Here is a 22991-nt window from a genome sequence, read left to right as displayed (position 1 = left end):
TTGGCCCGCGGGCCTTAGCAACAGAGCCGGGCAAGACCGTCTCCCACAGCGATGTGCGCCCACGTGCCGGCTTGGCTCCGGCCGCAGGGAGGGGGGTGGGGGCTGTCTGACGGGCCGGGACCCTGGGGGATCTGGGAGGGGTCTGGGGGCCTCCAGGCCACCCCCTCATTTACCGACAGGGAAACGGAGGCCGGGAGGGGCTCCCCCGAGGGAGCGCATCCCAGAGCTAGGCTGAAGGGACCATTCAGCCGACCTCCCTCATTTACAGATAGGGAAACTGAGGCGGCGGGGGCGGGGAGGGAGCTAAGCAAGGTACGGGATCCCAGCGCTAGTCCGAGGGGCTCAGCCCATCCAGGCCGAACCAGCAGGGAAACTGAGGCCGGGGTGGGGTTCAGCCCAAAGTACGGGATCCCAGGTCTGAGCCCCCCTCGAGACCATCCAGTCCGGCGCCCTCATTTGCAGGCAGGGAACCATGGCAGCACTGGGGGGGGGGTCTCAGAACTTGCTTGGGGGGGCAGAAAAAAGGGGGAAATCCTGTCCCCCACAAGGGGAGGCCCGGCCCCTGCTCCCCAGAAACCTCGGAGGGGCCCGGCCTCCGCAAGAGCGGGGAAGGCAAACCCAGAATCAAGCCTGGAGGGCTGCCCGAGCGGGCTGGAGGAGGCTCCCCCCCCCCCAGGCCTTGCCTCCTAACCCGGCCCCACAAACCCTGGGGCTGCCCCGCCCCCGCCCCGCCTGCCTTCCCGCTGCTGCAAATCCACTCCAGGCTTTCCTGGCCTCCGGGACCCTGGGGGGCTCCCCCTCCCTCCCCGACTCCTGCAGCCGGATCCTGGACTCGGGGAGACCCCGTGCGCGCTGCTCCAGCTGTGAGGCCTTCGGAAAGGGCCCCGGGCCCAGCCCCGCTCTGCCCCTCTGTGAAATTGTGGCCCCGGGTCTGGGGGAGGAGATGCCCCCCAAATTCTGACATCTTCCATTCCAAGCCCCCCCAACCCTGACACCCCCTGTTCTCAGGCCCCTCCCCCGACACCCCCTGTTCTCAGGCCCCTCCCCCGACACCGTCTGTTCTCAGGCCCCTCCCCCGACACCCCCTGTTCTCAGGCCCCTCCCCCGACACCCCCTGTTCTCAGGCCCCTCCCCCGACACCGTCTGTTCTCAGGCCCCTCCCCCCGACACCCCCTGTTCTCAGGCCCCTCCCCCGACACCCCCTGTTCTCAGGCCCCTCCCCCGACACCCCCTGTTCTCAGGCCCCTCCCCCGACACCCCCTGTTCTCAGGCCCTTCTGGCTCTCACGTTTCCATAGGTGATCCAACAAGGGAGGTATTTAAAAAATGACAATTCGTTGATTGACTGATTAAAGTCTTTTCAGTTCTGCCATTCAAACGATCAGCCAGCATTTATTAAGCACCTGCTGTTTGCCAGTGAGGAGACAAAGAAAGATGCAGAGTCATGGCCAGGCTCAGAGCTGGGAGCGCCCGAGAAGCAGTTTTGCAGAGAAGGAAACTGAGGCACAGACTAAGGAACTCGGCAGCCCCAGGGCTGCATTTCCTTGAAGGCCGCTGAGAAATCTCACTTAAGCCCCACAATGTCCCTGGGAGCTTGATGTTATTGTTAGCCCATTTTATGGATGAGAAAACTGAGGGCGGGATCAAACAGTAGGGGTTGGCTTGGTGGGGAAGTGGACAGAGCCCGGGCCGGCCTCTCCTGAGTTCACATGGCGTCTCGGACACCAGTTCTAGTATCTTTGCCAAGAAATCCCCCCCATGGGGCCACGGACCGGCTGTCCCAGACTCGGCTTTCTCTTCTGCCTTGCAGCTCCTCTGCGTGGAGGGGGGAGGAAGAGGGGAGGGGGAGGGGGGGCACTAGCGGTTTGGGATCAGAAAAGGCGGCTCAGAAGCGCTGCCCGCCCTGAAGGGAAGGAAGGAAGTTCAAGCTGAAGAGGGAGACCCCGGGGGCGGTCGGGCAAAGGCCCAGAGGCGGGAGCTGACACGGGTGTCTCCAGAGCTGCTTGGGGCAGAGGCCGCCCAGCGCCTGCACACAGTAGGTGCTCAATCAGTGCTTACCGCGGGCGGGGCCTTCCCCCAGGGTCCGGCGCTCCGCATCCAGCCGGGACATTCTCCTCCCGGCCTTTAGCTGAGGCTGGAACCTCGGAGCCATCCAGGAGCCTTGAAGGCCGAGCCGTGGCCGGGCTCCTGCCTCCTCCCCCGCGTTCTCCCTCCCGGACAGAGACACTGGCGGCCCCCTCAGCCACAGCCAGGCCCAGAATCCCTCGGGGCCTCCTGCCAGGCTCCGGCACCCAGCGGCTCCTGGCCGCTAATGGGACTGGCCACCTGGGGGTGGCCGGGAACTGGGGCCTCGCTGCCGGACACAGCCTGGGGGCCCTGCGAGGGGACGTGGGGGGGGAGGGGCTCCAGGGCCGAGGGAGCCAAAAGCCTCATGGGAAGGGGAGCCCAGAGACCTGGGACGTGGGGCGGGCTGGGAGGCCCCAGGGAGGCGCTCACACCTAAGGGAGCCACTAATCAGCCCCTCGGGCGTATTAAGTCATTTGGAGCCCAGGCTCATCCCCCTTTCCCGGTCTCTTGTTCTAGAGAAGCAGAAGGTTCTCCGGCTGATGGCCCAGAACCCGGGCGGGCGGAGGGAACGAAGGCTTGCAGCCGGGCCCAGAACCCCCCTTCCCCCGCCCGGGCCCTGGCTGAAGTGAGGAGGGCAAGCCCAGCTGGGCGGGGATGGCTGTGCCCCTCCCCCACCCTCCCCGGGACTAGGGCTTAGCCCCTCTGTGGCCCCCCGCTTGACCAGCGTTTACACGGACGTGACCTGGACAAGTTGCTTTACAAACGTCTCATTTCATCCTCTCGACAAGGCCCGGGAGGGAGCTACTTTTACTAGATGAGGAAACTGAGGCAGGTGGAGAATGAACGGCGCCCGGGTGAGCAGGCAGGAAGCATCCGAAGCACCATTCGCACTCGGGCCTTGGGCATCCCTGTCCTTGGGCTCTCTCCAGGGAGTCACCACCCCGGGTAGTGTGGCTGAGTAGGAAATCCCTCCCGGCCTCCCCGGGGAATGTAAGGGAGAGGAGTCGGGAAGGCCGGGAGAGGCTGCCGAGGGGCAGACATGGGGTCGGAGGGCAGTGCTGGGCTGGGGAGAGGAGGCCAGCCTCCCCCGGGGCCCGGGGGGAGCAGCGAGGCTCCCGGGGTCCCCGTACCCATTTCTGTGCAGCCCCGAGGCACCCGGTGCTCCAGAACTCTCTCCTCCCCCCTGGGCAGGGCTGGACAACATGGCCTCTCCGGAGGGTGGTGGGAGGAGGCCCTTCGGCCTCCTGGGCCGAGGAGGGCCTCCTGTGTGTGTGTGTGTGTGTGTGTGTGGGACCAGGGGCAGCATCTCCCTGGGAGCGACAAGGGTCCTGGCTCAGGACGGTGATCCTGGGCCATTTCTTTCCCTTTGAGTGTCTTAGTTCTCTCTTCTGTGCACCAGGATGGGATCCAATGCTGTGGCTTCAGTTCAAGGCTGTGCAAAGTCCCCGGCCTCGAGCTCCCCTGAGCCGGCTGGGAGGGCTCAGATGGCAGGGGAGGACTCAGATGGCAGGGGAGGGCTCAGATGGCAGGGGAGGACTCAGATGGCAGGGGAGGACTCAGATGGCAGGGGAGGACTCAGATCACAGGGGAGGACTCAGATGGTAGGGGAGGACTCAGATCACAGGGGAGGGCTCAGATGGCAGGGGAGGACTCGGCCTTGTGAGCCTCAGGTTTTTGACTGGTCTCAGTGAAGGGCTCCGTCCATCACTCTGGGAGAAGACCCCCGAGGTCTCTGGCCAAAAGGGAACAGTATTTAACATTCACTCAGGGCCCAACAGCGGCCTAAAGGAGCCGGGTCAGGACCGGCTGCTGGTCAATCAAGAACCGGAGCGATTTCCACTTAGAGATGGTCCTTCAGGAAACAAATGAAATCTAGGCCATAACTCCTCCAAGAGCACAAGCAGGTAGGGTAAGGGACGGGGGAAGAGAGGGGAAAGAAGAAAGAAAAGGAGAGAGAAGAAAAGAAAAGAGAGAGAAGGGCTCCAACTGCCCGGTGCCATTTCGGCCCCATGGGGCAGCTCTGCTCACAAAGGTGGTGGGCGCCCGTGTTCTCAGAGGGGGGCGCTGATTTTCTTTTTTGGCCATTCCCTGCCTCTCTTGTTCCCCAGCCTTCGTCACTGGATGGGTGTTGCCTCGGACCAACACACCTGGGAAGCTTAGCTTAAAAAGAGCTGGTGTCCCCCCGCGTCCAGGGCCTGACGCCGCCTCCTGGTGACTGCGGAGGGGCAGGTGGCCGGGGCAGCCCCCTCTCCCTGAGCCCAGGTCCCTTGCACATCACGGTTCTCTTGCAGAAGGACGAGCCATCACAGCGGTCTCTCTTCTATCCAATGACGTCGGTCCCATAGGTTCCCCACAGGGGGGCAGGAGGGGGGTCAGAGCCTTCCTTCCATTCCCATCAGTCCGTGCCCACCTGGTGGGGGGGCAGAGGTGGGAATGTCCTAACGCCCACTGGTAACCATGCCAACCCGATGCTCGGCTGGGAGACGAATCGAGAGATTCTTTGTCTCGTTGGGCTCGGCAGCCGGCTTCGGGGGGCCCGGAACATCCTCCGGCACCAGCCAGAGTTGGATCCTGGCCCTGTTAGCCTGCTCAGGACTCCGAGCTGAGGGCCCGGGCCCTTCTGCTGTTTCGGGGGAGACAAATGGCGGGCGTTGGGCAGCAGGACCCAGGACTGGGGACGGGCAGGAAAACCCTCCCCTACGCCGTGGGTTCGCCCTTGATTTCTCCCTGACTGAGGCGCTTTCTGCCGCAGAGATGGGAGTCCCAGGCCCTGAGTTGGGTTCCTTTAGCATTTGTGAATTGGGGGTTGGCCACGGGACTTCCTTGGGCTTCCTTTGTCTCCTCTACAGAATGAAGGGACTGACCCGGAGGGTCTGGGAGGTCCTCCCCACCCCAGAATCACTGACCCTGGCTGGAAAGCTGGTTTGCCATCCTCTAGGTGCCAGGGTGACCCAGCGCAGCGGGTTGATCGGGCTCTGGGGTTCCTGCTCTGTTAAGCAGGAAGTGCAGAACAAACTATCATGTTTTTTATTATAGCTTTTTGTTGACCGAGCATATGCCCGGGTAATTTTTCAACAGTGACCCTTGCACTCCCTTCTGTTCCGACTTTTCCCCTCCTTCCCCCCCCCCCCCCCCAGACGGCAGGCAGTCTCATACAAGTCATGCACGTTAAGGGATATCGTCTTAAACACAAACGTGGACACATCTGTACAGTTCTCTTGTCGCACAAGAAAAATCGGATTCCGAAGGTAAAAATAACCTGGGAAGAAAAACAAAAATGCACAGTTCACACTCATTTCCCAGGGTCCCTTCTCTGGGTGTGGCTGATTCTGCCCATCATGGACCACCTGGAAGTGAATCAGATCTCCTCCTTACGATGGCCGCGTCCCTCGGACTCCGTCCTCATCCGGCGTCCTTGTGGCCGTGCGTGGCGACCTCCTGGTTCTGCTCCTCTCCCGCAGCATCAGTTAGGGCCCCTCTGTACGCTTCCTGAAAAACTATCTCAGCCAGAACCAGCCCGCTCTGAGGGCAGCAGAGATTTCTGGCCGGAGTCTTCCCGTTATCTCCATCCCGGGACCACGGCGGGGGGGAGGTTGTCTCCTTATTCAGAGAAGGCAACTGAGGGTCAGAGAAAGAAGGTCACGCACTGGTCAGGGACAGAGCTAGGATTGGGACAGCCGCACGGGAAGGCGGGGGAGGAGCTGGGGGAGGATGCTGAGACGCCCTCCCCCCCAAAGGCAGCTGCCGCGACCTCTGACCTTGGGGGTTAAGAACGGCCGCTCTTCCCAGCAGCCCGTGCCGTCCATCCTGGGTTTCCCAAGGTCCCGCCATCCAGGCCAACAAGGCCCGCCTCGGCTCTGTGCAAGGTTCTGTTTGGAGAGGGAAGTTCTGCCCTCGGCGGGCTCGGCTCCGGCTGTCAGTGACCCGGCCAAGCCTTAGCCTCGGCTTCTCTGACCCCAGAACCTTGTTTGTGAGAGACAGCCAAGCCCCACACCGTCCAGTTTGTCCAAATGAAGCCCCCAAAGTAGGGAAGGAGGGATGGGGGCAGGTCATCCTGACAAAGGGGAAACTGAGGCACGGGGTCAGTGGGAGAGCTGGGCCCCGGCCTCTGGGTCCAGCGTTTCCCGTCTCCAATGGCCGCCAAAGTGATTCTCTGAAGCCCCCGGTCTGACCAAGACAGTCCCCTCATCGATAACGCGGGGCTCCCCATTACCTGGAGAAGCAGGTGCAAGCACCCTGGGAGCCCTATGAGGTGCAGGCCCTCAGGCTCTCCCGCACCTGGCAGCTCCCTCTCCTCTCCCCAGCCTCCCCCTCCTGGAGTCCTTTTCGGTTCCATCAAGAGGAAGCATGCACAGTGGCTTCAGAGGGAGGAAGCCCTGGGTGCGAATCCTTCCTCACACACTCATTAGAGCCCTGTGCCTCAGTTTCCTCATCTGTAAATTGTGGACATTAAATTCAAGGACTTCTAGGTCCTTTTTCATCCATGATTCCAAGACTCCACTCAAGTTCCATCTTCGGCTCGAATCCCCCCAGTGGCTACCGCCCCACCCCCTCTTTCAAGCTGCTGGTGTTTATTTTGGGGTACAGAATGTCCCCTCCTGTTAATTCCCCCAACAGAAAATAAGGCGGGACGGTTTCATTTTGTCTCTGCCTCCCCTCTCATGCAGCAGGCACTTAATAAATGCTTTGTACGATGAACAGAGAGGGAGGCCCCGGGGGGCTCGGCTCCAAGCTCAGCTCCGTACCCCCGCGCTGGGGAGCTGTCCTTGGAGGACAGAGCGGGCGGGGCGTGCCGGGCTGGGAGCGGGAACAGCTCGCTTCTTCCGCTGCCTCCCTCGGCGAGTGTCGGGCTGGGGCCGGGCCCTCTTCAGCCCATTCGGGCCTGGCTGCTGGTGGCTCTGGGTCCCAAGTCTCGCCCCCGCCAGCCCGGCCTCCAGCGAGCCACTGACTTCTCTAAAGTGCCGGCCCGTCACTCCCCTCCTCAATAGACCTCGGGGGCTCCCTGTGGCCTTGAAAATCCTCCTGCTGGTGGAGCCGGGTGGTTGGGGGACATCGTGGCCGGGCTCCTGCTCATCTTGGGCTCGGTGCTCCGGCTAAGGCCCCCCTTCTCTGCCCACAGCCTCCCAAGCCAGTGGCCGCCTCACTTATCCCCGGGGCCGTCTCCCTCAGGGACAGGGCAGCTCCGCGGCTGGCACAGCGCCTGGCGCCGGTGCTTCACTGCCTACTGAGGCCCGGGATTTCTGCAGCGGGTGAAGGAGCCGGCTCGGAATCCTGCCTCTCCAGGGCTTCTCCACTGAAAGAGCCCCTCCCAAGCACCTCATTCAGCCCTCGCAGCCGGGAGCCGGCTCCTCTTATACCCATTGTACAGACAGAAAACGGAGGCCGTGGGAGATTAAGTAGCCTGCAGGGGGGGCTCTCCCTGACTCCCAGGGCTCTGTCCCCTGCAGCAGCCTCTCCTCCCAGGGGGCTTTCTCGGAAGTCCCCTGGTTTCTGTTCCTCCTGGCACCATGTAGTCAGATCCCAAAGTTCCTCCATGGAGCCTCCAACAACGGGTGGAGTCCTTGGGACCCCGCCCCGAAGGATGGCGGCCGAGGGGGGGTCACACCGGAGCCGGCTTCCTGGGAGCAAGTGGGGGGGGTCACAGGCTAGAGAGCCCCAAAACAGGGGTGTCAGCGCTGGGGGGGGCTCAGAACAGGGGGTGTCAGCGCTGGGGGGGGCTCAGAAAAGGGGGTATCAGCGCTGGGGGGCTCAGAACAGGGGGTGTCAGGACTGGGGGAGGGGGCTGAGAACAGGGGGTGTCAGCGCTGGGGGGGACGGCTCAGAACAGGGGGTGTCAGTGCTGGGGGGGCTGAGAACAGGGGGTGTCAGTGCTGGGGGGGCTGAGAACAGGGGGTGTCAGGACTGGGGGAGGGGGCTCAGAACAGGGGGTGTCAGCGCTGGGGGGGACGGCTCAGAACAGGGGGTGTCAGCGCTGGGGGGGACTCAGAACAGGGGGTGTCAGTGCTGGGGGGGCTGAGAACAGGGGGTGTCAGTGCTGGGGGGGCTGAGAACAGGGGGTGTCAGGACTGGGGGAGGGGGCTCAGAACAGGGGGTGTCAGTGATGGGGGGCTCAGAACAGGGGGTGTCAGTGATGGGGGGCTCAGAACAGGGGGTGTCAGTGCAGGGGCTGCCGGGGGCGAGGACTGAGGCCTGGGGTGGGGGCAGGGCTCGGGCCAAGGTTACCGGAGCTGGGCGGCTCCCGCTCTCGGCGCCCTCTCGCTCCGCAATCCCCGCCCCTCCAGGCTCCCACCTCCACCTTTGCAGCACCAAACTGCACCACGGGCACGGCGCATGCGTCGGGGCGGCTCCAGCCGGGCGGGGGAAACGGAGAGCTCGGAAGGGCTATTTATAGCGGGTGACGTCACCTTGAAATAGCCCTTCGGGGCGGGTCCGCTCGCCCTCCCCCTCCCGCGGTGGGCGTGGCTCGGCGGCGGCGGGCCGGGCGGCGCGCGGCGCGCAGGCGCACGGGGCGCTCCCGCCGCCTCCCGCCGGGCCCTCCCCCCAGGAGCCGCCCCCCGCTCCTCCCCCGCCCCTCCCGCCCGGCAGCGGCAGCCTCAGCCTGAGTTTCGGCGGCGGCAGCAGCGCGAGCCCGTCAGAGCAGCAGCGGCGGCGGCGGCGCGAGCCTCCCTCTCCTCCCGCTCCCGCTCCTCCGCTTCGCCCTCGCCCGCTCCCCCGTCGCGCCAGCCCCAGCCCCGGCCGCCCGAGCCGAGCCGAGGCGCCCCAGGTGCGGGCGCACGTGGCCGAGCGAGCCCCAGCCCAGCCCGGCGCGGGCCTGACGAGGAGCCGCGGCGGCGGCGGCAGCAGCGGGAGCGGCCGGAGCAGGCGGCGGCGGCGGCGCCATGGGGGACCGGGAGCAGCTGCTGCAGCGCGCGCGGCTGGCCGAGCAGGCGGAGCGCTACGACGACATGGCCTCCGCCATGAAGGCGGTGAGTGAGTGCGCGTGCGCGGCGGCCAGCGCGGGGGCGCGCCCCGCTTCCCCGGCCGGAGCCCGCGAGGGAGGGAAGGAAGCGCGCGCGCGCCGCCCCCCGAACCGCGCCCTCGCAGCCCATCCCCCGCGGCCCCTCTGTCATCACCCCCGCGCCTGTCCTTGTCCCTGGGGAGGTCCGCGGTCATTTCCTGCCTGTCTCCTCCTTGCCGCCCATCCCCCTCCCGCAGCCCCCGCCCACCTCGAGCCATTTCCTGTCCCGAGACCCCCTCCCCCAACCTTCCCTCTGGCCTCCTTGGGGGCCCCCTCGGCCAAAACTGGTCCCCGTCACCCCCCCCAGCCCTTGGGCTCCTCCCCCTCTTGGGGATCTCTCAGCTCTGGACCCCTCTGCAGACCCGGACCCCGCCCAGGCCTCCCCCACCCCGGGCCTTCAGACCCTCCTCTCGCCCCCCAGTGGGATTGGGCCGACCCGAGGGTCTGGGGGGAGGGGGAGATAGCGGGCTGCAGGTGATGTGTCACTCCTGGGCCACGCCCAGCCTCGGTGGTTCAGCAGCTGGGCCCCTCCGGTCTGCTCTGCGCCACCTGCGCTGACCTCGGGCCTCCCCCGGGCCTCCCCCGGGCCTCCCCCGGGCCGGGCTCCTTCCTGTCAGGGGAGGCGGGCGCGGGGTCTGCCCCAGCTCCCGGGGCCTCTGTCCGGCATTCCCAGACCCTCCCCGGGCACTCCAGGGCTTAGGAGTCCCGGAGGCGCCCGGGCAGCCCCAGAGAGCCTGGGCCTGGGGGGCTCCGGGGTGCAGCCCCCGGCCCGTCCCCACCCCAGCAGGGGCCGCTTTCCCAGCCCTGCCCAGAAGCCCCCGGGCTCCTCCCTCGGTGCCCTCCCTCTGCCCAGCAGCTGCCCCCCAGATCGTGTCCTAGATCACCTTTTAGCCCCAGAGTGGCGCTGACGGGGACACGCCCTTTGGGGCTCCCGCCCGACTCCCACCTGCACCCACAGCGCTGGCTGCCCCCTGCTGCGCTGGCCTCCGCCCTTGCTGCTATGGTTACAGGCCCGGCTTTCCTGCCCTCCCCCTCACGGACCCCAGGGCCCCTCCCCCTGCACCCCCAGAGCCGCCTTCTCCCTTCAGAGAAGCCCCTTCCCAGGTATCTGCCGGCCCTCCCCACACCCGGGCAGGACGGGGCCCCCTGCACGGGGAGTCCTCCAGCGCCTCCATTGTTGGACAGCTCTCGCTCTCTGGAGGCTTCCAGGGGTCCCAGCTCTGGGGGGGGGCTCGGCGCCCTCTGGCCTCCATCACTTTCCCTTGATGCCCCCGGGGAAACGCCCCGGTGCAGCCTGGGACCTTCCCCCCTCTGACGCTCAGGCCTGGGCTTTGGGGCCTCTGGTTTCCCACCAGAATGCTCGGCCCCCCCAGGTCTGAAGAGGATTCCGGAGGTGAAGCTTGGCGGCCGGCTGGCTGCGAGCTCCGGGATCCGGGCTGGCTCTGCTGGGGGTGGAGTTGGCCTGGGACCCAAAGCAGGTCCCTTATCTGTAAATGGGGGCGGGGCGGGGCTCTTAGCGTTTTGTGACTGTAAGGGGCGCAGAAGGCCGGACCCCAGTGCAGACACTGCCGGGCCCTCAGCGCCATGATGGTCTCGTTCTCAGACCCCCCGGGAGGCGATGGCAGGACGGGGGCTGGGCAGAATCTCGCCTCCCGAGCCCCTGGCTCTAGGGGCCCAATGGGGGGGGGGAGGGGGGAGGCCGGAGGCCTTTCTTTTTTAATTAAGCAAATGGCTTATCTTATAATGAGATAGTCACGGGGACATTAGGAAAGAACCCCCGCCCATGGACCCTGCCACGTGACCCCTCGGTAGGAGACCCACACGGTGCCACCGGCGCAGTCGGGCAGGCCCTTCCAGTGTCATGGATGCCTTTCAGTCTGAAAGAGTAACCGAGGGGGCTCCGGGCTGGGCACGTGAGCACCACACACTCAGAGATGGAGACGCGCCTTGCAGCAGATCCCCGGGTACAGCAATTACAGGAAAGTGACTACTCGGAAAACGGCTCATGGGACATGGCCATGTTTTTCCAACATTTTTTTCTCCCTCTCCTCTTATATGTTAAACACGTGCAATTCTATACAAACTCCCACAACTAGCATGCTGCCCGAGAAAAATCAGGTCAAAAAGGGGGAAAGCGGGAGCGCTCTCGTGCCCACGGGCCTCCCTCCGGCCCGAGGGCTTCGGACTGGCCGAATCACCCGGCCCTCTACAACCTTGTTGCCGTGTACAGCGTTCCCGTTCTGACTTCACGGAGCATCCGCTCACGTAAGTCTCTTCGGGCACAGCATGAAAATTGTCCCCGGGCTCCTTCATCCCCACAAATGGAGCCTGTGGAGTCCTTGGCCATATGGGTGCTCCGTGCTTCTCCTTTAACCCAAGTCAAGCCAGTGAGGCCCGGGGCAGCCCCCACTCTGGGATTGAAGGCTGGCTAAGAAAGGACAAAGAATGACAAAGGAATCGCCCGAGAGGGGAGACCCCGGTTTCTGGCCAAAACAGTGACAATTGTCATTTACATCTGGGCCCAAATTGAGACCAAGCGGGCTTGGCCGAGACCTTTTGTTTACCGGTGACCGCCCTGAGGCCCGCAGAGGTCCAAGGCGCTTGTTTTCAGGTCCACACGGAAGCCAGATCTGAACCCAGGCCCTTCTGGGCTCCAGAAAGTACCACCTTGCCTTTTTTTTCTTTTCCCCACTTTGGAAAGTCAGTGATTGGATGGTGACAGCATTGTCCGTGGGAGGGCTCTAGAACTGTGCTTTGGGAGGCGCACAGAGCTGCCCCTCCAGCCCAAGAGGCACTTCTGTTCTCAGCAGTTTGGGAGGAAGCGTGGCCGGAGCTCCTTGCAGACTGATGGTCCTGTCGCTGTCCTGGGAATAGCCTTCCTCCTCAGTGATTGAGGGCTGGGAGAGGGGGTGGGGAGCCCTAGTTTTCCATATTCTAAATTGTAAGCTAAATTTTTTCTTGGTCAAATAACTGGAGCAGAGTTGGGGGGAGGGGAGGAATGGTGGTGGTTATTGCTCATAGGACTTGGGCGAGTGTAGACAACATTCCCTTATCTATAATTTTTTTTTTTTTTCTTTCTGAGGCTGGGGTTCAGTGACTGGTCCAGGGTCACACAGCCAGGAAGTGTTAAGTGTCTGAGACCAGATTTGAACTCGGGTCCTCCTGAATTCAGGGCTGGTGCTCTATCCACTGCGCCACCTAGCTGCCCCCCCTTATCTATAAAATTATACACAATAAGGATAGCTAGGTCATCTCAGACACTGTGACCTGGGCAAGTCACTTTACCATGTTTGCCTCCGTTTCCTTCTCCGTAAAATGAGCTGGAGAAGGGAATGGCCAGCTCTCCAGTGCTTTTGGCAAGAAGCCCCAAAATGGGCGCATGGAGAGCCTGACACAACTGAATCTGACCCATAATAACTGCTGCTTCACGGTGGGGGTGGGTGGGGAACAGCTGATGTGGAGGCCGGCCTCAGATTTGTGGCCCCATTTTCTAACTTGATTTCTTGCTTGTTTCTCAGTCGGAGTCACTCCTGACCAAAGGAATGAGGTTGGGCCTGAGGGATGCCCTAGTTAAATTAGGAAGTGGCACGGGGTGTGCTGGAGGCCTCAGAGTCCAGGTCATTCAGTAAAATGGGCTTCTCCTTCCCTGCCATGGGAGCGGGAGCAAGAAGCGTTCCTCTCGGGTCTGGGGAAGGGGAAGGAGCTTTCTCTCCCACGTGCTTATTTTCTGTTAAGGGAAGAGTATCAGACAGCCTGGGTCCCACTTTTTGGGGCCACGGGAGGACCATTGTGGCCCGGCTTTCCCCTCTGCAGGATGAAGAGGGGTGACCTTTGAGGTCCTTTGCAGCCCCAAAACTGTGATCGCAGGGGCTTTCTCTGACCCTGGACGCAAGGAGTGGCGATGGGAGTGTGTGGTTGACTCTCTGAGGCAAGAATCTTGCGGGAGACCTGGGTTCAAATGGTGACTAGGGATAAGAAATGTATCTCTTGGAACCCCAGTTTCCTCAGCAGTAAAATGCAAATAGTTTCTCCTGCCTGCTCCTTCCCCTAGTTCTAAGGCCAAAGTAGGGGGTGCACTTGTGAATAATGCTCCGGGAAATTCGCCAGGGCTGTATTCTGATAAAACTGGGAAGATTTTAAATATTTAAGGAGCAAGGAGCAGGCCCTACTCAAGTTAATTACCCGAGATGGAGACTGTTAATGGAGCTAATTTCATTGTGGGGCCCATTGCCCAAGATTGCTCATTTTAAATTAGAATTGAGAAATAGACATAGATTTGTAGGAAATTATAAAACCCAGTTAGAATCGATCGGGGCGGTGTGTGCATCAGGCTGTCTCACAACGCCCCCGGAGGAAGGCTGCACGGGGCTGGTGGGGCCCAAGGAGCTCGAATCTCTTGAGGTTTTAAAACTGCAAAATGGGAAGTGACTCCGGGAAGAAGGGGCCGGAGAGGAAGAGACCCTAGTGGGCTCGGCTGCGGCCGTGCGCTCTTCAGCTCAGCAGCTGGGGGCACGTCCCGTGAACGGCAGGAGCAGCGAGCGGCATGATGATGGGGGAGAGACCAGGAGGCCCCTCGGGACCATGGAGCTGCATGGAGAAGGCACCAGCTCAAGGTCTGGAGCCATGTGCCTGAAACAGTCTAGGTGAAAAGCTACCAGGGAGCCTGCTTCCTGCTGGTTGGTACAGAGGGAGGAATATAATCACGGCTTTGTCCGGTATCTTAGGAGGAAATCTGAGCCGACTCTTCCCTCCCCCACCCCCTTCCTGAGTTGAAAACTGGTGAGAAAGTAGGATGTTCTCACCAAGAAGTGGCCTGCCCGGCCATAGGGATGGCTCCTTGGGCCCGGTTCTCTCAGACTCTGGGCTCTTTTTCACTTGAGTCGGCTGAGGTTCTAGCTCCATCCCTTGCTCTCCCCTCCGTGTATGAATCCCTTCCTGCCTGAGGAAACTACCTCCCATTTACAGTGCTCACAACTGACTTTTCCCCTTTGTCTCTTGGTTTATAACAATTATAACTAGCGTTCGGATAGCCTTTTTAAGGTTAGCACAACATTTTGCAATATCCTCATTTGAGGAAGAGGGTGCTGTTACCCACATTTATGCAGAGGAGGAAACTGAGGCATTTAGCTTCAGTTAAATGACTGCCCAGAGTCACCAAACTGTAGTAAGTGTCTGAGGCAAGGTTTGAACCCAGCTCTTCTTGACTCCTGCCTTAGAGGGCGGCTTCTGGGTGCATGTGTTTGTTTATGAGTCATGCCCCTGGGGCCTGTTTCTGGTCCATACATTTAGGACCAGGAGCTCTGGGATGAAGGAAGGGAAACAACTTGCTCAGGTCACAGGGCTAATGTCACTCAGCAGAGACCTGGAATCAGGAGTGTTTTATAAGATCGTACCTCCATGTACTATATAAAGCCACGTAGGATAATGTGGCTCCTAATAATAATAATAATATAATGTGGTTCACAGTAGGATAATAAGTCTTCCTCTCAGGATAGCTGATCAGTCGGTAGGTAAGCACACACGCTTCATGTAGCTCCTTCTTCAAGGTCCCTAGTAAGAATTGTAAGGATACCTTCAAATCAAACATTCTTATAGTATCTGGAAGTATTTTCATGGCTCCTGTGCTAAGTGTTTTAAACAATTACTAAGGCCTAGAGGCCTAATCTGGCTTCGCCCCTACTGGCTTTTGTCTTTTATCAGTGATTACCTTTACCTAGGTGTGCAAACGTGGCCTTCATTTTCTGAATGTTCTTCCTGGTTTCCTTTACCATTGCCGCAGAACGTGGCGGCTCCAGTTTGCTGTCGGTAAAAGCTGTCCCAGTGACTCTATCTGCAGGTTTTCGGAAATTGGCCTGTTGGACGCTTCTGATCCAACAGGACTGGGAGCTGGAGGGGATTGCAGGCCGCTTTAGGCCTTCACTTTAAAAACAATCTTTTTAATCTTTAAAATTTATTTGAGATTTTTGTTGTTCATTGTTTTTCAGCCACCTACATTATCCTTTCTCTTACCACTCCCGAGATCCAGGTCACAAAAGTAGCGGATCCGTCGCCATGTCAGGAAACTGAGGCATTTAACTTCAGCTCTTTGTGGGACATTATGGAAGGTTGGCAGAAGGCCCCAGGCCCTGCTGCTTGAGCTGCATTTGGTCCCGTAGGAAAGCTCACTTGTAGGGGGTTGTAGGGCTTCAGGTTGTCTGGCTGGTGGGCAGCCTCAAGTGTATATGGGGAAACATCCCGGGCCCTCTGTGGCCCCCCCTTGCTGGCTGGGCAGCGCAGCCACTGAGTCCGCAGCAGCTTCCTAGGCCTCTTGGGCCAGGGGCACCTTCCTATGGTCCCTTTTCCCTGACCTAGAGCAAGGTTATTGTTCTTCCTGTGGGCAAGGACTGGCTCAGCGTCACCTAACGGGCGAGTTGTGACACCCCCGTGCAAGTCCAGCTCTTAGCCCTGTGCCCGACACATAGCGGGGGCGCACTCTCGGCTGTGCCTCGCCCAGAACGTAGCCAGAGGATGCTGGGGCCGTCTGAGACAGCCATCTCCTCAGGAGGTGCAGAGGGGACTGGAATTGCCCCAGATGGCCCAATTATTTGGGGCAGGGTGGCGGGGGAGGGAGCCATAATGCAGTTTTCCTAATTGTTTTTGGCCTAGTTCTGCATCCGCCAGACTGCCCTGGCCTTTTCGTGACAGCCTTGTGCTGAAGATCGGAGGATTGCAGTGAAGGACATTTTCTAAAAATATGTGAATCCTTAATGTTAGCAATTTTAGTTCTTCCTGACTCACGGGGTCCAGGCCACGAGGTCCTGAGGACAGCGGGGGCCGCGGGCTCCAGACTACTCGGGCGCACAGCTACCTTGACTGTCCTTGTAATTGTCACGGCTCCTTTATTCTTTAGTGGCCAGTTTAGAAGGAATAACAAAATGTCTGAAGCTGTGGGTGCACCCTAGGCCAGGGACCACCTTCCCTCAGGGTGGTGTTTGAGGGGAGCCAGTTCACTGCTTCCTGGTCTAGCCTTCAGCTTTTTTAGCACTAATGGGGCTATGATTCAGTCTTACTGGCAGGCTCCCAATTGATTATTCTGTAAACATCTGTACTTCCCAAGTAACTGACTGACTTTTCTTTTGAAGAGGAGGTCACCGTTGTGGCAGGAGAAGGGATGGGCAGCCTGATAAGGAAGGGCTTGCTAAGACTCTGGTAGTTCCGGGGCTGGATATCATCCTCCTGGACTTGGGAGGGCCAGGAGACCTGTGGCCTATCACTTGGTCACTCCCTGCCCAGTGTAGATGATGAATCAGTGTTTGTTGAACCGAATCAGGATAAAGGCCGCACCTTTTTAGCCCATAGCCATTTGTGTCCTCCTTGAACAAATCTTGTACCAGAATGCAGAGCAAATAGCAGCAGTGATTGGATTTCCAGAACGGTGGATGCAAGGGCAGTGACACATCAGAACAAGGAAGGACTTGAGGCTTCTAAAACATTGCACTTGTAAAGGACTGGCCCACCTTTATTTCAGGGGGGAGGAAATGAGACCCCATGGACAGAATATGTCTAGAGAGAACAGCGGGGGGATCTTATCTGGCTCTTTCTGGCTTTCCCTTCCACTGGGCTTTTTAAAGGCAATAATCCATGTCTCCTTTTACTGTTTCAGATGGGCAGTGAGGACAGCTTGTGGCCCATGAATCCTTGAGAAGCTGTCATGGTGGAGGGATTAGGATTCATTTGATCCCAGAGGGCAGAACTGGAGGGGAAGCCGGGCTCAGTGTAAGACATTTCCTAACCATTGGAGCTGGTCAGCAGGGGAAAGGGCCACCTTCCAGGTAGAGTTCGCTCTTCTCTGGAGGTCTCTGGGCAAAGGTTGTATCTTGTATTCTTCTTCAGAAATAGGTCAGACAGGACAGTTGCCCGCGTGGTGGGAGTGTGCAGGGAAGCCAGTGTGGGTTAGATTTCAGGAGTAGGGAGTGAGGTGTGAAAGGACTAGAAAAGTAAGTGGGAAGCCAGGCTGTGGAGGGCTTTGAGAGATCCTGAGGGGAATAGGAGCCGACAGTCACTTGGTGGCTGGGGAGATTGAGGTAGTCCGGAGAACAGAGCCCTGGGGGGCCCCCGGCAGTGGAGACTGGGCCAGTGCCACAAGAACTCGGGGAGAGGAGAGGTGAGTAGTAGCCCCATCTGGCCCCAGGATTTAGTGCAGCTTGGGAGGCAGAAACCGACGCCTCGGGCTGAGGTGGACCCTGGCAGAGAACAGAGACCTCAGAAAGAAAGCCGTGGGGGTGGTTGCTCAGAGCTGCCATTTCCGCTGGCCTTGTTCAAGGGTCCTAGGGTTCCTGGCTTAAAAAGTGAGTTTGTGATATCTGAACAAGTGACAACGTCATTGAACAGCGGGCACCAGAAAGGGAGGACCGGAGGATTGTTCTGTACTGTGGAAATTTGTCTTCTGGCAGCCCCGTTAATAGAAAACTTCAGTAAAAAGAGGCGTATAAGGTAGTTCTTTAAAAAGCAGCTTCCCCTAGATCCCATCCGAGGAGTTCTGGGTGCTGTGTTTCAAAGGGCTTGGCAGACTGAAAAGTGATCCGGAAGCTTTGAATCCTGTGTTAGAGATAGAGCTCGTTAGCCCAGGGAAGAAAATGAGGTTAGGAAATGGGGACGCGCCAGGGTCAGCATCTGCACGTGTCCCGCTGGCTCCACTATTAGGAGAAGTAAAACAAGGAGCTGCCCGGTGCCACGGTGGGCTGGGTTAAAGAGAGGCACCTCCTACAGCTGGCAGGAGAGCTGGAAAGCCCTTGGGCAGTGTTCTAAGCAAGCGGCTGGGGGCCCTGGCTTTTGGCTCAGAGCAGGCCCCCCTGCTGGGCTCCAGGGAGGCCCAAGTTCTGGAGAATGGGGAACCAAGTAGGTGGCCCCCACGTTTTATGTGATTGTAATGGAATAGGACTCCATGGGCCACCCCTCCCTCCACCTCCAGGCACGGCTTCGGCTTAGACGCAGGCCCCAGAGCTTGTGCAAGGAGAAGACGGGAGAAAAATTGCCCGAACTTTATTTTTTGTTACAAAGGATAAGCTGCTGAGGATAGGAGGGGCTGGGCACTTTGGGAAGTGAAGGAGATAGAAAAAGAAAGTTGTAGATGAAAGTGCTTTAAAGCCCTAAAGTCCTCGGTGGAAAGAGGAGCAGATTTCTTCCTTGTGGCTGCAGAGGGCATCTGTGACAGAAAGAGGAGGCACTAACCCGGGCTCCTGAAGGCCCCTCTGGCTCAGGGCTCGGAGTTACGGGGAGGCAGGTTGGGGCTCAGTAAGGAACACCCCTATTCATCTTAGTGCCTCCAGCTTCCTTTAAGGCTCAACTCAAGAACTGCCCCTTACCTGATTGTAGGGGGGGGATTATGGGGGGTAGAGCAGAATTTAGAACTGGAAGGGCCTTGGGGACAGTTTCCTTTTACAGATGGGGACACTGAGGCACAGGCAGGGGAAATGATTTGCTCACAATGCTAGATCCTTTGAGTCCACCCTGGTGCTGGTTCTACTGCATCTGGAGCTATTTCCTGTGTGGATGGAGGCTGGGCGGCAACAGTGACTTCCCTGTCCCCAAGAAGCCTTAAAAAGCCAATAACGAGGAAATGTAGATCAGAAAAGGAGGCAAGTTGGGGAAGAAGGGCAGGGGGACAGGTGAGCGAGTGGATGACCTTGACCTTTGATATTGAGGGGTTTTCGTGCATCTGGCAGCTATTAGGGAGGGACATGATGGAAATGATGAATTAAAGACCACTGTTAGCCCTCCTCTGCCAGGTGTAGGAGCAGTGGATTAAAGGTTAGAGAAGGCAGATTCTAGTTTGGAGTAACGAAATTACTATTAGATGATGAATTATAATTAGACAATTACTATTAGGTAACAATTAGTGCTGTTCAAAAGTGGAATAGACTGTCTTGGGAAGTAATGACTTCCTCATGGTGGGAAGGTGACCAAGATGGAGGGCAGGGATATTGAGGGGAGAATCTTCCATAGATGGTGTGGGGAGACCCTGGGTGGGGGCCATGGAGGCGGGGCTCCCAGAGAACCATAGGACCCACCCCAGCTCCCAGGGTCCCAGGGTTGAGGGCTGCAGGCTGTGGCTCAGAGGAAGCTTGGAATTGGGCGAACTGGGATGTGTAGGCTAGAGGAGAAGCCTTTATAATCGGGGGAGTGCCGGCGGTAGCATGGACGGCGGAGGGAGACTACAGAGCCGGGGTTTGCCGTCTTGAACATTGGGCAATAGTTCCTCGCACATGAACTAGGGATCTTGGACTGCAAGTAAACACTCTTGTACTGCTGTTGTGATTCACCATGAGTAGAAATGCCTGACAGATTTAAAAAAGAAAAAGACTGGGGAAGATGGAAGGGGAAGAGGATGTTTAGACAAAGAGCTTTTCTTCCTTAGAAATGTGGGGATGAGTTTATTTCAGACCGTTACAGCCTCTGTCCATGCAAGGTGCTTTAGCAGAGGGATGGGTTTGAAGGCTGATGTGGCCGATGTGATCTTATCGTTTAAAACCATTAAAAAAAAAATAAACTTAACCATCCGCAAAGACAGCGAACAAGCCCTAGCCCAAATCTCCATCCTAGAACAAGGCAGAACCGAAAGAATGGACAAGCAGAAAGGCCCAGAGGAGATGAAGATGATTTTGTGGGTGTCCCCCTCCAGGCCTGTCTGAAATCCTGCCCATGGCCGCTCCCCCTTCTTTAGTCAGTGTGTAGGAAGCTCGGGCTGAGCGTTTTCCTGCCTCCTCGGCCCCGGCAGGCCCGGCCCCATTCAGGTGTCCCCTGCACCAGAGGGCTGGGCTTGTTGGACGTGTCATTGGCTGAAGAATTTTCTGAGGGTCTAAAGCTAAGAGCTGCATCTGTGGGGGTCCTCTTCTTCCCCTTTGGGATTGGTGGCTGCCGCCCCCAGAGCTGCTTTTCCAAGATGTCTGTGTAGCTCTAAGCCCTGACTTCCAGTCCACATGGGATTGTTTGGGAGAGGGATTTAATTTAGATGCTAAAGCCCACTGTCAGGTGGTGAATCCAGGCTTTTATCCAGCCACGATTAAAATCTTGTTGAGTTGAATTAAAATTGACTTGTAGTTATCGGATGAGTCAGTTTTAGTATTAACTCTCGCTCCACTGGTCAATACTTCATGTCGATCCTTCCAGAGGTAAGGTTCCCAGAACAGACCGCGCAGTGGTTACGGGCCTGACTGATCCCATTTGGGGTTTTCCCGATGTCGTGCTTTGCCATTTCCTTCTCTAGCTCATTTTACAGATGAGGAAACTGAGGCGGACAGGGCATAAAGTGATGTGTTTAGGGACACACAGTTGAGGCCAAATTTGAACCCAGGTTCTTCAGACTGCAGAATTGATGCTCTATCCAGTCAGTGCCCTGGGCCATCTCTTTCTTAACATTCCATTAGCTTCTTGGGGTCCAAGTCACACTGTTTAGTCATTGAACTTGCAGTCCACTGAAGCCCCCACATCTTTTTCTGTGAATTGCTTCCTAGGAAGGCACCTTCATCCTGGACTCGTGCAGAATTTTTTGTCCTTAACTAAAAGGGGACTTCGGATCTCGCTGGGCCAAACCCAAGCTCCATTCACGTTTCACTTTTCTCCTTTCTTGCTGGTTCTGTCGCCCCAGCCTGGGTCGGCCTCCTGGGTTGAACCTCTTCTTCCTTTCTCTTTTCAAGCCTTACTATGAGGACTGCTGCTGGTGTGGGGTTGGCAGCAGGTTGCTCCCTGAGGAGGGTTGATGGAGTCGCCTCCACCCTTCTGAGCGCACTCCAGAGGGGGGCCGGGCTTGGCTGTGGGGCTCGCCGACAGTGGCAGACGAGGAACGGGCCAGTCGGGTCAGGTGGCCCAGAAGCCCCCGCTCGCTCTGGGCATGTAGACAGAGTCTGGCAGGGCCAAGGAAGCCCGTTCCTCTCCGTTGATGTAAAGTGGTCGGGTGCTATTTCATATCTCCTTTTAGTCTGACGGATACTATAAGTGAGACAGGCTCTAGCCTGGGCCGTCCCAGACCTCCTCTGCTGAAGGCACTTTGGTGCATGGGCAGGCAGCCGAGGGAAGGCCTGGCTCGGTTCCTCAGTCCCCCTCCCACGCCAAGCCCGTGAAAGCCGTTTTTGGACCCGAGCTTTCCCGTGGCGGACTCAGCTAACGCGGCTCTTTGTGGGTTTTTGCAGGTGACTGAGCTCAACGAGCCGCTCTCCAACGAGGACCGGAACCTGCTCTCGGTGGCCTACAAGAACGTGGTCGGGGCCCGGCGCTCCTCCTGGCGCGTCATCAGCAGCATCGAGCAGAAGACGATGGCCGACGGCAACGAGAAGAAGCTGGAGAAGGTGAAGGCCTACCGCGAGAAGATCGAGAAGGAGCTGGAGACGGTCTGCAACGACGTCCTGGCCCTGCTGGACAAGTTCCTCATCAAGAACTGCAACGACTTCCAGTACGAGAGCAAGGTCTTCTACCTGAAGATGAAGGGCGACTACTACCGCTACCTGGCCGAGGTGGCCGCCGGCGAGAAGAAGAGCAGCGTGGTGGAGTCCTCCGAGGCCGCCTACAAGGAGGCCTTCGAGATCAGCAAGGAGCACATGCAGCCCACCCACCCCATCCGGCTGGGGCTGGCCCTCAACTTCTCCGTCTTCTACTACGAGATCCAGAACGCCCCCGAGCAGGCCTGCCTCCTGGCCAAGCAGGCCTTCGACGACGCCATCGCCGAGCTGGACACCCTCAACGAGGATTCCTATAAGGACTCCACGCTCATCATGCAGCTGCTGCGGGACAACCTCACCCTCTGGACGAGCGACCAACAGGACGAGGAGGCCGGGGAAGGCAACAACTGAGCGCGCCCCGCGACCCAAGGCCCCCGCCCCGCCCCAAGCCGTCCCCAACATTGTCACCGACACCTCCCCCGCCCGCCACGGTCCCTCGGTATCTAGTGCTAAACCTATCTGTATTGTCCGCACAGCGACTCCAAGCCGCCGCCCTCCCACGAATCCGGAAGCAGCCCCAGACAAGGCTTCACGGGCATTGCTGGATGGATGGATGGTCGGAGCCCGCGGGGCCTCTCCCTTCGGGCTCTCGAACGAACGTGTGCCTGCTGAGCTGGGAATCCCGGCCAAGGGAGGCAAGCAAGGAAGAGAACGGAAGGAGAACGAGTCTGCGCCGATCTCCATGGTGTGTCCCATTTCAGCTGAGCTAATAGTGTTTTGTTGAGCAGTCTGTCACCTGCATGCGGATTACGTTGCCCCCTCCCCCCACCACTGTCTCTCCGCCAACGGGAAACAGGTACAGGAAGCTGATGCGCCAAGAGACGAGCCGACCCTCCATCAGCTTACGATGAACTGTCGCAAATGTGAGGTTTCAGTAATGCCTTGTTTTCGCCTCTTTAAATTATGTGCACAAACCTTGTTTTCAATGCAATGCCTCTGAAAGTTTTGATACTTGTAACTTTTGTTTTTGGTTGCGATTGTTCAAGAATCATGGATTTATTATTATTATTATTATATTTTTTTTTGGTAACTCTTTGGCCGTTGTCCCTGTGTATTCTGACAGCGAGTGCCATGTGTCAGCCCATGTCGATCAAGGTGGATGATTGTGAAACACCAGACTTCTAAAATCAATGTTTTGGAATTCAGTGGATAAAATAAATGCTGCTTTGGGGATATTATCGCTACTTGTGTGGTCTTGTCTGCTTCTTTCCTGCCCCCCTCCAGTGCGGCTGCTTCCCCCACCCCAAGGGAGGGCAGGTCGGGCCAGGCCCGGACGGGCTGATAGGCAGCAAGGACTGGGACTCGGATTCAGATCCTGCCTCTGACCCCCAGTAGCTGTTGAGCTGGGCAGAAAACGAAACTTAAGGTAATAGCAGCAGCTTCTACTTCACTGGGATAAAAGGGGCTCTGCCAGCCTATAAAATCTGCAAAAACACCGGCTCTCCCTCCTGTCCC

General features: G+C 58.7%; 1 protein-coding gene across 1 annotated transcript; it reads left to right on the top strand.

The window, feature by feature from the left end:
- Positions 1-8642: 8642 nt before the first annotated feature.
- On the top strand, positions 8643-22720 carry YWHAH (tyrosine 3-monooxygenase/tryptophan 5-monooxygenase activation protein eta). Its single transcript, XM_074293276.1, has 2 exons — positions 8643-9031; positions 21231-22720. Exons 1-2 carry the CDS (start codon positions 8945-8947, stop codon positions 21885-21887), a joined length of 744 nt encoding a protein of 247 aa, XP_074149377.1. The 5' UTR covers positions 8643-8944; the 3' UTR covers positions 21888-22720.
- The last annotated feature ends 271 nt before the right edge of the window (positions 22721-22991 follow it).

The sequence above is a fragment of the Sminthopsis crassicaudata genome, chromosome 1 (assembly GCF_048593235.1).
Source record: "Sminthopsis crassicaudata isolate SCR6 chromosome 1, ASM4859323v1, whole genome shotgun sequence".
NCBI classification, from domain to species: domain Eukaryota; kingdom Metazoa; phylum Chordata; class Mammalia; order Dasyuromorphia; family Dasyuridae; genus Sminthopsis; species Sminthopsis crassicaudata.
Note: the sequence above shows the minus strand (reverse complement) of the source record. Positions and strands in the feature narration are given on the sequence as shown.